Source organism: Atractosteus spatula, chromosome 14 (assembly GCF_055471065.1).
Source record: "Atractosteus spatula isolate fAtrSpa1 chromosome 14, fAtrSpa1.hap1, whole genome shotgun sequence".
Lineage (NCBI taxonomy): Eukaryota > Metazoa > Chordata > Actinopteri > Semionotiformes > Lepisosteidae > Atractosteus > Atractosteus spatula.
Window position 1 is genome coordinate 17401138 of NC_142719.1, and position 13236 is coordinate 17414373.

At 48.9% G+C, this 13236-nt stretch overlaps 1 protein-coding gene across 1 annotated transcript in view; it reads right to left on the reverse strand.

Moving 5' to 3' along the window:
* Nucleotides 1–13236, reverse strand: part of mast1a (microtubule associated serine/threonine kinase 1a) — a 51266-nt gene that overhangs the window by 2180 nt on the left and 35850 nt on the right. Inside the window, exons 16-26 of the mRNA XM_088932949.1 lie at nucleotides 11221–11386; nucleotides 9047–9148; nucleotides 8151–8273; nucleotides 7384–7493; nucleotides 6439–6599; nucleotides 4060–4313; nucleotides 2942–3148; nucleotides 2117–2346; nucleotides 1730–1852; nucleotides 1156–1292; nucleotides 240–430 (exon numbers count right to left, since the gene is read on the reverse strand). Of these exons, the coding sequence (XP_088789075.1) occupies nucleotides 240–430; nucleotides 1156–1292; nucleotides 1730–1852; nucleotides 2117–2346; nucleotides 2942–3148; nucleotides 4060–4313; nucleotides 6439–6599; nucleotides 7384–7493; nucleotides 8151–8273; nucleotides 9047–9148; nucleotides 11221–11386 (1804 nt within the window). The remainder of the gene's footprint in view (nucleotides 1–239; nucleotides 431–1155; nucleotides 1293–1729; nucleotides 1853–2116; nucleotides 2347–2941; nucleotides 3149–4059; nucleotides 4314–6438; nucleotides 6600–7383; nucleotides 7494–8150; nucleotides 8274–9046; nucleotides 9149–11220; nucleotides 11387–13236) is intronic.

Here is a 13236-nt window from a genome sequence, read left to right on the forward strand (position 1 = left end):
TTTAAGTTGAGTGTAACATCTGATGGCAAAGTGTCTTCTCTGCTCTGCTCTGGTTTACAGAGCTACTCTGGGTGGAGTGCTTACTTTGGTCAGTGATGCCACTGTACAGGCTGACATACAGTATCCCCCAGTGGGTGTGGCTGTGGGAGGGGTCATTAGACATGGGTGTGGTCTCAAGTTAGATGGGAGCTCCTCATTGGACAGAGGGGTTATGGGGTGTGTCAACGGGAGGAGCTTACCGAGGTATGAGGAGTCCGGGGTGGACCGGTAGCTCTGGGTTGGTGAGCGAGCAGATAGGCTGTGCGTGGGGGAGCCGGGGAGGCTGTCGCTGGACGACAGGGAGCGGTTGAGGGAGGACAGGCTGCGGCTGGTGTGCAGCAAGTTGGACTGCTTAGTGATCTTCCGGAACAGGGAGCTGCGCTTCTTGGTGCTGCCCAGGAAGAAAGCCAGGAGCAGAGATTGAAGTGTGCAGTCAAAGCAAGCGCAGAAATAAGGTACAATAACAGGAAACAGGTTTAACCAAATCAACGTGCTTTGATTAGAAGAACAAATTGATCATGCAAAACCTGTCGGTGATACCAGATGTTGGTTTATGCTGTCATCCATCCATTTTCTAACTGCTTTATCCAATTCAGGGTCGCAGGGGAGCTGGAGCCTGTCCCAGCAAGTAACAGGCGCAAAGCAGGGTACATCCTGGACTCTAGTTCATCCCAGAGCACGCACACACACTCACTCCAGGGCCAGTTTCCCAGAAGCCAATTAACCTACCAGCATGCCTTTGGACTGTGGGAAGAAAGTGGATCACCCAGCAGAAACCCACGTGAACATGGGGAGAACATACAAACTCACCCCAAGTCCGGAATTGAACCCCACACTGCGAGGCAGCAATGTGAACCACTGCGCCACCCTATTTCTTCAGCTATAATGGGGCAGAAACATCCTGTTGCTATTACCGTAACATTTGTGGTTTGTACGGGACAGGGTTGTTAGCCGTGTGCCCAACATGGAGGACCTGGCGCCCAACATGGGACACGAACCCACTACCCTGAGATCATGAGTCTCGTGCTCTACCAACAAAGCTAGCTGGGGTGCTTCAACTATAATAACATTGCCAAAATTGGTACATTCACAAGACTGGGGAATGGCAAACTTTACCTCTCCTGACCCTCTTTGGTCACTGTCTTCTTGTTGCGGCGAGCCATCTTGGACTTGTAGCTGGACTTGCGGGCCGGCCCAATCTTGATGGAGGTGTTCTCGAAGGGCGTGGTGGTGACGATCACCTTGTTACCACTCTGAGGGGGGGCACAGCACAGCAGGGCTTATAACAGGGGCAGGGAACATAAGATGCACAGCAGATCTAGGCCAATGTTTTAAGAGCTTTAATTTTACTCACTGAAGGGGACTAATTACCTAATTAACTGCTCAAACACTCACACCTTTTTCAGATTGTTTACCAGAGGTGGCAAAACGAATGATCATTTGTATACATTGCCTTTCGTGACACAGCATCTCAAGGCAGATCACAATAAAGAAATGGACAACGAAAAGAGCCCTCTCAAGACTACAGCTTTCTAGGTACCTGATCTGTGCGCATGTCCCAATAGCTGTGTCAAAATTAGCTCTTAGCCCAAAGCAAAGTACACAGCCTAAGAGCAACAGAAAGGAAATGTTATTTTGAAATGGTCTCTAGGCACCTTCCCTGCTACCTGCTCCCATCCCTGAGACTGACCTTCAGAATGAGCTCCACCACTTCTGTATGGACCAATCCGTGGACGGATTCCCCATTGACGTGAGTAATGAGGTCACCAGCACAGAGCCCTGCCTCCTGGGCGGGACCTCCTTCCTCCACGTGCTGTGATTGGTCGAGAGGAGACAAGCGTCAGGGACAGAGAACTAGTACAAGTTTGCAAGCAGCATAGTGGGTTCTTGACTTTGAACATGGTCTGGAGTATCGGCGTGCAAATCGTGGGCCACTGGCGAATTTCAGACGCTAGTTCAAGATTACATTACAATGTTGCTCTGGTTCTCCCTGTGCTAGCCAGCTACAAGCAGGGACGCGAGTCACATGTGTCACACACACCTCCCGTTTCCGCGGCGCCCGGCCCCACCCCCTCACCCAGACGATGTGGTGCACGCTGTAGACGTCGCTGTCGCCCATGTAGACGCGGATGGCACGCAGCGTGAAGCCGTACTTCTTGCCGGAGCGGTGGATGGTGATGGGCGAGCGCAAGCTGGTGACGGCTGGGCAGTAGTCGCGGCTAGGGGAGGAGTCCCGGGACGAGGGGTTGGAGGAGAGCGAGCGAGGGGACATGGGGCTGGCCAGAGGGGATCCCGCGTGCTGCTCCACTGTCGACACAGTAAAAAACAACACCCTCGCCAGCTTACAACAGGGGCTGACGTGATAACCCAACCAACATTCACTGCTCTCCAAAATCTCTTCAGAAACTGTGGATCAACCCATGAAACACCTGCCAGGGCCTGGGGTTGAGATGACAGGTGGGCTGGGAATTGGCCAGGAATCGATTATATTACATTCTGTGACTTTAATAACTAATGTAGCCCCACTTGGATGATGTGAAAGCAGCCATAGTGCTCCAGAACGCTCCCCACACACCAGCTATCAGTGGGGAGGAGAGCAGAGTAATGAAGCCAGTTCATAGATGGGGATTATTAGGAGGCCATGACTTTGCCCTAAATATGTAGAAATTGTTTTGCTGTTGCAAAAAAACAGCTGTTGCTGTTTTTTGGGTTTCATCCTTACAAACATTAGCCGATGCATTTAAGCTTCTCTGCTTCAGGATATATTGTGTATCTACTATAAGCGCACAGCAGGTTCAGACAAGATGGCAGCCTTGTCTGGACTGCATTCCCCAGAAAGCTTCATTCTAAAGCAGCCCAAATCATGTCTAAAGGAGGGACAGCCATTTCTTTAGCTGTGTACCTGCAGGGATGATGACAGACAGCGCAGTGGCGGAGGCTGACTTGATGACTTTGTTTCCTGGGCGTGAGCTGCGCTTCTCCGCTGCATCACCCGAGAGCTGCTGGTGCCGTGCCCGCCGAAGGACCAAGTCGCTGGTGGCACGGGGGGACGAGGGATCCGTAGTGTCCTTCCCGGCTGTGGCCATGTCACCTGCCTTCGGGGCTTTATCTGCGGAATTGGAGAGGGCAATTATTGTACGTCAATCCGGAGGTATCACATTCACTTTCTGGAGGAGTGCTGGTCTGATTTTTGGCTTACGTTCCACCCAAACTCTTCATTCCTAATTGGCTTTATTCGTTTGATTAATGCTGTTCTACCTCTGCATCAGGTCCACTGGTTGCACAGGGATTTCTTACTCATCAGTCTTTAAATTGGCAATGAAATAGTAACTATAACCAGCAGCCATATCACCCTGCAACTCACAACTGGCAGCCCACTGAAGCTAAGCCGGTATGAGCCTGGTCAGTACCTGGATGGGAGACCTCCTGGGAAAATCTAAGGTTGCTGCTGGAAGAGGTGTTAGTGGGGCCAGCAGGGGGTGCTCACCCTGCGGTCCATGTGGGTCTTAATGCCCCAGTATAGTGACGGGAACACTATACTGTAAACAGGCGCTGTCCTTTGGATGAGACGTAAAACCTGACTCTCTGTGGTCATTAAAAATCCCAGGGCGTAGGGGTGTAACCATTGGCCTTTACCAATTATGGCCTCCTAATAATCCCCCCCTATGAATCGGCTACATTACTCTGCTCTCCTCCCCACTGATAGCTGATGTGTGGTGAGCATTCTGGCGCACTATGGCTGCTGTCGCATCATCCAGGTGGGGCTGCACATTGGTGGTGGTGGAGGGGAGTCCCCATTACCTGTAAAGTGCTTTGAGTGGAGTGTAAGCAATTATTATTATAACAACTAATTTAACCCAATAATTACATCAATTAATCAATTAAGAGCATGACTAAAAGAAAAGTATGGCTGTCTATTGGAAGTTAGAAATATCGCATCTAAACAGCAAAATAATCAGTATTACTGTCTGTATTCTCTTTTGTAATGAAAGTAAATCACTCTTTCTCTTTCTCTGTTACCATTGGTGGCAGCAGCTGACACTCCATTGCCCTCTCTGAGCAGTTTGGGCTCTGATTGGCTGGTAGGTGTAGAAGCCCCTCCCTCCTGGGCAGGCCTGCTCTGGGCCTGTTTGAGCTGCTGTGTTTCACTGTCGCCCTCTTGTGGCGAGGCGAAGCGTTGGGTGTCCATCAAGGCTGAGAAGCGGCGGCGCGCCCCCAGTGGGGGGCTGGAGTCACTCTCGGTGTAGGAGGATTCAGAGCAGGAGAGGCGCTTCCTGACAGCGGCAACACAGTTTAAAAACAGCTGGTGAATTTTTCATTTCAGATAAACAAAAACACAACTACATCACTTTCACATCTCTGAAAAGCTCATCCGAATTCAAAATTTCTAGCAGCACGCAAACGAGGCAACTGTTTTTTTGTTCACTCCAGTGGAACAAAAAATGTTCCAAAAATGTTTTGCGCTCCAGTTGAGCCGCTAATTTACTATAACAGTGTTCGATTGAAAACTATAATCTTTCATTTTACCACACCTAGACTGTCTGTTGATAGAACTTTACCTCGTAACTGTTTACTTCTAGAAAACAGTGGAGCATTATTTTTATTGTTGACTTTAAGTTTCGTGGTATGCACCACTTATTTTACATAACTCTAAAATGCTATACCGCTTTAAATCCATGGAGATTCTGGTTATCTTATTTCTCTGCCCAGTGGTGATTAATCAAAATTCCCATTAGATAGGAACTGATCTCTCACAGCCAGGCTCTTTTTAAGTCAACCCTCAGTATACAAAAAAGCTTTGCCAAAAAGGACACTTGTATCTGCGTGGGCAGAAAAAGGATGTCACTGTCACGATCGCTACTCCTCCTCTTAAGGGCGCTCCAGCCCTTCCTCGTTCTACCTCATTCCCCACACCTGTCCCTTATCCCAGCCCCTCTTTAGTTCCACCTTAAAAGCCAGGCGTAGACGTCACCCGGGGTTCCTCATTGAATCCCGGAGTCCTGCTGCGTCTGGCTCCGTTATGCTTTTAACTTTCTGTTCCTGATTCCCATCGCCGGTTCTGACCCGGTTCCTGTTCCCCCACCCCCGGATGGATCGCCTGGCCATGGACTTCTGCCTTTGTTTCTGATTACCCGTTTGGATTTCCTTTATGGATTGTTTGCCCCGGACTCACTTCCCCTGGACACCTGCACTCCTTGGACACGCCCCCTTGTCTCCATCCCTTCTCCTGCATGATTTTATTCCTACTGTGTCTTCACCAACCGGATCGTGTCGTCTGCATAGGGCCCGGAAAGAACTGCTACGTGACAGTAACGCTCACCCTTGCTGATGATTGAAGGGGCAAGCTGGCATTGACCTAGCAGCCAATTACATCACCTTCCAGCCTAGCTCTTAGGACCAGTTACCGTGGATACCAATTGACAAGAGACCTGGACCACCTGAAGATGCCTGCTTCAGGGGGTTCAGAACATAAAACCTTGGGTCTGACAGAGATCGGGAGTTTTGGGGAGTATCGTCTGAGCCTCTAGAGCGTTATATTCACTTGATTTGCTTTGACAGGCAAGGACATTGGTCTTTGCTCTCCCCAGATCTGAGCCTCACATCGCTGACCCCGACCACTCTCTCAAAGGAGAGAATATCTCCTCTGTGTCAGATTGACCATGAACTTGGACTGTTTTCTTCCTGGTTTCCTAGTCTGCCACGGCCCGTGCTGTCTGTCTGGATGGACAGCTGCGTTTCTCAGAGTCCCTAGCTGGCTACAGCACTTTGCTGCTTGCGTGCTCAACACAGTTGCTGAGCAGTTCCCCTTTATGTGTATTGGGGAAGTAACGTTTCTCTATGTGACTATCACTGCAAGCTCCACAGCATCTGATAGGAGAGTCAGCATTGACTGGAGGAGCAGTGTGTCTCTCTGTGACATCACTGCAAATTCCACTGCAAGTTCCCCTGTGCGCACTGACTGGAGGAGCAGCGTATCTCTCTGTGACATCACTGCAAGCTCCACAGCATCTGATAGGAGAGTCAGCATTGATTGGAGGAGCAGTGTGTCTCTCTGTGACATCACTGCAAATTCCACTGCAAGTTCCCCTGTGCGCACTGACTGGAAGAGCAGCGCGTCTCTCCGTGACATCACAGCAAGCCTGAAATTGCCCAGCATGTCATGGGAGTTGCATGACACCCCACTCTGGCGGCTCTCACCATTTGTTTGTAACTCTTTAGGGAATCCTGGTCACAGTCAACTAATGACATGACCCAGGCTCAGATCAGAGATGTCTGGGTCATAGAACTCAACCTCAACTTCAAACAGAAGAGGTGTCTCAATGGGAGATAAGTCTGACTCTGACAATGACTTTGAAGATCAAGGTGTGTCTGTAGATATTACCGCTCAGGCTCACTCACATGTCTGGAGAACTTGTCCTCCAGCTCTTGTCCCGCATCCCGAAACTGCCCAGGCTCTCTCTCTTGGTCACTTTGTCCTCCTTCTGGGTTTTGGGTTCCCTTTTGGTGACGGCAGGGGGCTTCTGCTCCAGCTGGGAGAGGTGCTCCATGCTGCTGTACACCTGAGACACACACCAGCAAAAAACAGACACCCAGAAACCAACACACACACAGAACAAATGAACAAATCTATGTTTAGACACCCCTCATGTTAAACTTGCAGGGGATTTTTTCAGTTATTTTTTGCCGTACGTTGAAAGATGGCTATGCCAGGCTTTTGCTTTGCTATGGTTTCCTATATTTCCTTCTTCGGTATTAAAATGCACTTCAATGACCATGCAGGGTGACTATTGTGCATTGTGTTAGCCTTTGCTCTCTCTCCAGAAGAGAAGAGTCCAGAAAAGGAGAGAGGGACTGTGATGATCAGACAGTAAATTAACAGGACCCTAACGAATTAATTAATGGGTGCTAGAAGCCGATTAAGGAGCAGAACAAAAGAGCTGAAAGAGGAGGGAAAGATAAAGAGGGAATAATAGAGACAATGGCTTCTCGGATGTTACAGAGGCTCCAGGGCCTTTGATATTGAAATCAGCAGGCCCAGTGCTGCAGGCCCAGTGTGTTCTTGCAGGGACCAGCGCCAATGCCGTAGACCCCTCATTAACCTCGTAAGCCCACCCCACACACACATACACACTCCCAGCTCCCGATCCCGTCCTGCTTCCCAAGCACTTGCTGTCTTGTGTCGGGGGCAGCCGGGAGGAGAGGGTCTATTGTGTGAACCCACTGAACCTTTTTCCACTGACATAAGGACCAGGATTGGGGAATTCTGCTCATAAGCAATAAGCTGGAGTGACCCACCGGACAGCTAGAGGCCCTGAGGGTGGGGTCTCACCCTGCTGTACCCACCTTGCTGAAGCGCGGCGAGCAGGAGGAGAACTGTCGGATCTCCACGGGCTCGTCGTCGTTGGTGTCGTCCTCCTCGTACGAGTTGATGTGGTGGTAACGTTCCGAGCGAGCTGGAGATAGTCAGGGAGAAGTTTTATTAAGCTTTTATTAAGAACAAGAGACACATCTTTACCCAAAGGGTTGTAGGAGTCTGGAACAAGCTACCTGGCCATGTTGTTATATCCAGGGTCAGATAGGAATCTGATACTCTGGATTCTTTCAATAAGCAGTTGGATGAGATCTGGGGATAAAATACCTACCAACTGAAAAGGGCTAAATGGGATGAATGGCCTCCTCTCATTTCTAAATTCTCAGATTTTTTATTGTTCCAGTCTTGTCCAGATGGGGCCTAATCTTTACGCCATTTTTGGCTTGTGCCTCTCCAAGTTTGTACTCATATGAATGATGTAGGAAGATGCTTTACTGTTCATTGTCCATCCAAACCGATTTAAAAGAATAGACAGTGGTGCTGTTGGATTAGAATCATTATTTTAAAATCATGTACATGCACCAGAAGAGGCACTACTGCATTACTAGAGGGTTGCGGGTTCAAATCTGCACCGTGTGTGCCACAGCTGTATCCCTGGGCAAGGCGCTTTGATTGCATTAGCAAAACCAATTCCACGGGTTACAACATTGCAGAAAAGGACTGCGGTGCCCCATCGGGCATTACGTAGCTGCAGTACCTCCTCCTTGTCACCAGTGGGCGCCGAGCGCTGGAGACTCACTGTCAAAGTAGCTGGTGTCCTCCTCTGACTCCAGGTGTGGGATGAACTCGGCCTTCTGTCGAAGCAGGCTGTTCCAGTCCAGGTCCTTGAAGAACGAGTGCTGCTTCACCTCGAAAGCTGCGCCTGGCAGGGGAGTGGAAGAGAACGAATTGGTCGTGAAAGACCCTTTTCTGGAACCGCAGGGATCTGAATGTGCTTTGCTTAAAGATCAAGGACTAACATAGCCTTGCCACCTGCAGAATCCTTAATTAACCACCCTGCTTGATCAAGAAGGACTCTGTCATTATAGAGTCCTTCTCTATATGCAGAGAAACCACAATATTTAAACAGGGGGTGGGGTTATGTATTTTTGCAAAACACCACGGAGCTACAATTTTTAAATTGTTCCTATAATGGAGCATCAGGTCAGGCGCAAAACGGGTGCCTTCTCTTAACATACTGCCGGAAAGAGCTAAACACTGTACTGAGAGAACTGGACTGCATCAGCATGATGAAAATAAATCCCTCAATCATCAGTGGTCAAGAAAGCCATAATTAATTTTTAATGCATTCCAAATAATTAAATATATTTAATTCATTTAATCATCAATATATTCAAATGCATTTCACTAAACTGAGTTAACTTATTCATCAATTATTAACAAAACCTTATCTGATTAAATGAAATTAATACACTTTAATAAATTGGATCTATTTATCTAATCCATGAGTTATTGATTGATGATCAATCAATCATCATAAATCCATCAATGCATCTAAACTTTAGATGGACTTTACAAAGGGGCTCCTTTGGCATAAAGTCAACACATACAGTGCCTCCTACTGTCCCTGGGCATGTGGCTGCAACTGTCCTGAGATGGGTGTCCTGCTGCATGTGTCCTGGCAGGCTGCCATACCTGTGCCCAGTCGCATCAGGGGGTTGGTCTGGAGGAGGGCAGAGATCAGACTCTGGGCGTCAGCTGGCAAGGCCTCATCACCCTCTGGCCACACGATCTCATCTGGGAGGCACAGCCACGGGCACAAACACACACGTGCACGTGCGCAGAAGGACCAGGCAGAGAGACACAGGGCACAGTTGAGCTTCTTGTCAGAGCCAGTGTGAATCGTGGGTTACACTAGAGAATCAGGTATCATTCCTCCACCCCCTAGCCTGATCTGATCTATCTGATCTTGGAAGTTAAGCGGAGTTAGGCCCAGTTAGTACTGAGACAGGCCTCTGATGAAAGCCAGGTTCTGCTCTGAATGATGTTGCTAGTTCTGATCCAGAGGGAATGTGGTGCTCTTCTCCCTGGACCACAATTTCCAAACCAGTAGTCCCAAATAATGACCATGGACATTTTGCTGTAGGAGCAAAATTTTGATTTTAAGCTGAGGTCCTGGCTACTGTTCGTAAGAGTAGCTGTGTCTTGGTTAAATTCCCCTTTCTTGGTTAAATGCCACAAGCACAATCTGGCCTCCCTTAACTTCCCACTTCATTCAACATGTGTTGCAGTTTCTAACTCCTCTGCCTGACCTGCTGTGCAGTGGGACTGCTGGTTGAATAATAACTGCTGTGTGTCACCCAGGTGGGGCAGATGGTGCAGAGTGGCTGCTGTGTGTCTCTCAGGTGGGGCTGCTGGTGCAGAGTGGCCGCTGTGTGTCTCTCAGGTGGGGCAGATGGTGCAGAGTGGCCGCTGTGTGTCTCTCAGGTGGGGCAGATGGTGCAAAGTGGCCGCTGTGTGTCACCCAGGTGGGGCTGCTGGTGCAGAGTGGCCGCTGTGTGTCTCTCAGGTGGGGCAGATGGTGCAGAGTGGCCGCTGTGTGTCTCTCAGGTGGGGCGGATGGTGCAGAGTGGCCGCTGTGTGTCTCTCAGGTGGGGCAGATGGTGCAGAGTGGCCGCTGTGTGTCTCTCAGGTGGGGCAGATGGTGCAGAGTGGCCGCTGTGTGTCTCTCAGGTGGGGCAGATGGTGCAGAGTGGCCACTGTGTGTCGCCCATGTGGGGCAGATGGTACAGAGTGGCCGCTGTGTATCTCTCAGGTGGGGCAGATGGTGCAGAGTGGCCGCTGTGTGTCTCTCAGGTGGGGCAGATGGTGCAGAGTGGCCGCTGTGTGTCTCTCAGGTGGGGCAGATGGTGCAGAGTGGCCACTGTGTGTCGCCCATGTGGGGCAGATGGTACAGAGTGGCCGCTGTGTATCTCTCAGGTGGGGCAGATGGTGCAGAGTGGCCGCTGTGTGTCTCTCAGGTGGGGCAGATGGTGCAGAGTGGCCGCTGTGTGTCTCTCAGGTGGGGCAGATGGTGCAGAGTGGCCGCTGTGTGTCTCTCAGGTGGGGCTGCTAGTGCAGAGTGGCCGCTGTGTGTCTCTCAGGTGGGGCTGCTGGTGCAGAGTGGCCGCTGTGTGTCTCTCAGGTGGGGCAGATGGTGCAGAGTGGCCGCTGTGTGTCGCCCAGGTGGGGCTGCTGGTGCAGAGTGGCCGCTGTGTGTCACCCAGGTGGGGCTGCACTTAAGAAGTTCACACTGCAAAGTGTGTGCTCTCCTATATGTGAATCACTCTGGGATCCTTTGAGATGAATAGCACCTTACAAATGTGAGCTATTATGGCTCGAAAAGTTTACCATCACAAATGTGTGCAGCTCTTGCGATTTCAGTTTCACACCTCCACTAGGTTATTTATCCCTTATCATCGCTCCCTGCAGCTTCTTTTCCTCTTCATGCATCCAACTTGCCCTCACAAAGTTTTTCTGCTGTATTACAGTGTAGCACGGTAAACCTTCATGAGACATATCAGGCCCACGCAATCCCTCTGTCCCTTTCCTCAAGACAGGAGAACATTTCTTCTTTCCTACAGGGCGTTTTGAAGAAATAATGAAAGCCTCTTACCAGAGCCTGATGTACGCTGACATGGAGACAAAGCTTACTTACACACGACAAGTAACAGCCGAGGAGGAGCCTGTGTGCAGAAATGCCCACAGGTCCTGTTTAACATACACCACCAAGATGCTTGCAACCCCTGCCTCTGAGGATGCTAAAATCCTCCTCCTGTGCCCTCTCGCTTGTCCCTGCCCGCCGCCCGCCGCCCGCCCGGGGGGCTCACCGCTGATGACCTGGCCGAAGAGCTCCTCGGGGGTGTCTCCGAAGAAGGGCACGCAGCCCACCAGGAACTCGTACAGGATGATCCCCATGGCCCACCAGTCCACCGGCTTGCCGTAGCCCTGCCGCAGGATCACTTCCGGGGCAATGTACTCGGGGGTCCCGCACACCTGAGGGCACAGGCGCCAGGGAGAGTGAGTCTGAGAGAGCGGGAGTTCATACGGCATCACTGGGAATATAGAGGACATCGCTGGGAATATAGAGGAGTTCATACGGCATTGCTGGGAATATAGAGGAGTTCATACAGCATCACTGGGAATATAGAGGAGTTCATACAGCATTGCTGGGAATATAGAGTTCATACAGCATTGCTGGGAATATAGAGGACATTGTGGGAATATAGAGGACATCACTGGGAATATAGAGGAGTTCATACAGCATTGCTGGGAATACAGAGGACATCACTGGGAATATAGAGGAGTTCATACGGCGTCGCTGGGAATATAGAGGAGTTCATATGGCATCGCTGGGAATACATTGGAGTTTATACAGAATCGCTGGAAATATAGAAGACATTGCTGGGAATATAGAGTTTATATGGCATCACTGGGAATATAGAGGACTTTGGTGGGATTATAGAGGAGTTCATACAGCAACACAGGGAATATAGAGGAGTTTATATAGCATCATCAGGAATATAGAGGAGTTTATACTGGGAATACAGTATATGTGAGTTTTGTACAGCATCATTAGAAATGCAGGGGAACCTTTGTTTCAAGGATCAGTTGTCACAGGATGAAATATGGTACTTCTCAGGGTTTTAAGGGAGTCTATATGCCATTATCAGTAATACAGGTTAGCATTCCAACATTATTAATATTAGATGTGTTTATAGTTCATCACTATCAGTGTAAGTTTGTCTGTTATCCTTATCAAAACAGCATATGACCATACGATATCTTTCTGACAAAGGAGAGTCTGTATACCATTATTATGATGATACAGGGCTGTCCATATGTCATCATTAGCTATGCAGGAGAGTTTCTAAACCATTAAAATAAACACAGTATACTGAACAATATTCAAGAGTCTATGCGTACCTACCGAACACCCAGTGTTTATAAGTTAAAACACAGTGTACTGCATATCAACAGACACAAAGTGCACTTATAAATATAAAATAATCTATATTCAGTTGGACTACAGGTCAGCAAGGGCATGTTAAAACATTCCAGTAAGGACCAGAGGAGCTCCACTGTGACAGCAATGAGCCCTTCAGAATGGAATGAGCAGGTCGTAGTGCAACACAGCACAGAGATACATCACTCACAATCCTAATACAGGCATCAGCAAAAAGGTTTCAGTTAGATTCTTGTTATCTGAGCAACTCATTTCGAATGTAGGCTGGAGGACCTCTGGAGACGATGTCAAAGCTTGTGGAAAACCAAAACCCATCTCTCTTAATTATGATCTGATAGATGCAAAAGGGTCTTTTTTATTCATAACATGCAAATTAATTCCACATCCAGGAGGGGGGGGGGGCAATGGGCTAGATAATAAATAGAAAAAAAAGAGATGAGAGCAAATACTTAACTGAATTTTAATGTCGGACACATTCTCCCCTCACACAGGGTAAAACAAATGGTGATTTTTCCAAACTGGGTTCTACCGTTGAACCAGATTTCTAGCTATAACCAGGGAAAAAGCATTCATTTCAAGAGCTGAAACACTCCAAATAATTTATGTGGAACACAATTAAGTGATTCAGTGCTCCAGATGAAGGAGATGGGATGAAAGAGTGCGTTAATCAGACACTGCTTTGGGACTGGTGCTTCATATCCATATGGAAATAAGAAGCAACTTCTGCATTCAGTTCTTTCAGTTCTGTTTATTGTTCTACATCTCGGACGGAAGGCAATGGTAGGAATGTTCACATGAAAAGAGCATTAATAAACCGCACTGGTAATGGAGAGACTGGGACACTGGGAAGACCTGGCAGCATTCCTGCGGGATACTCCTA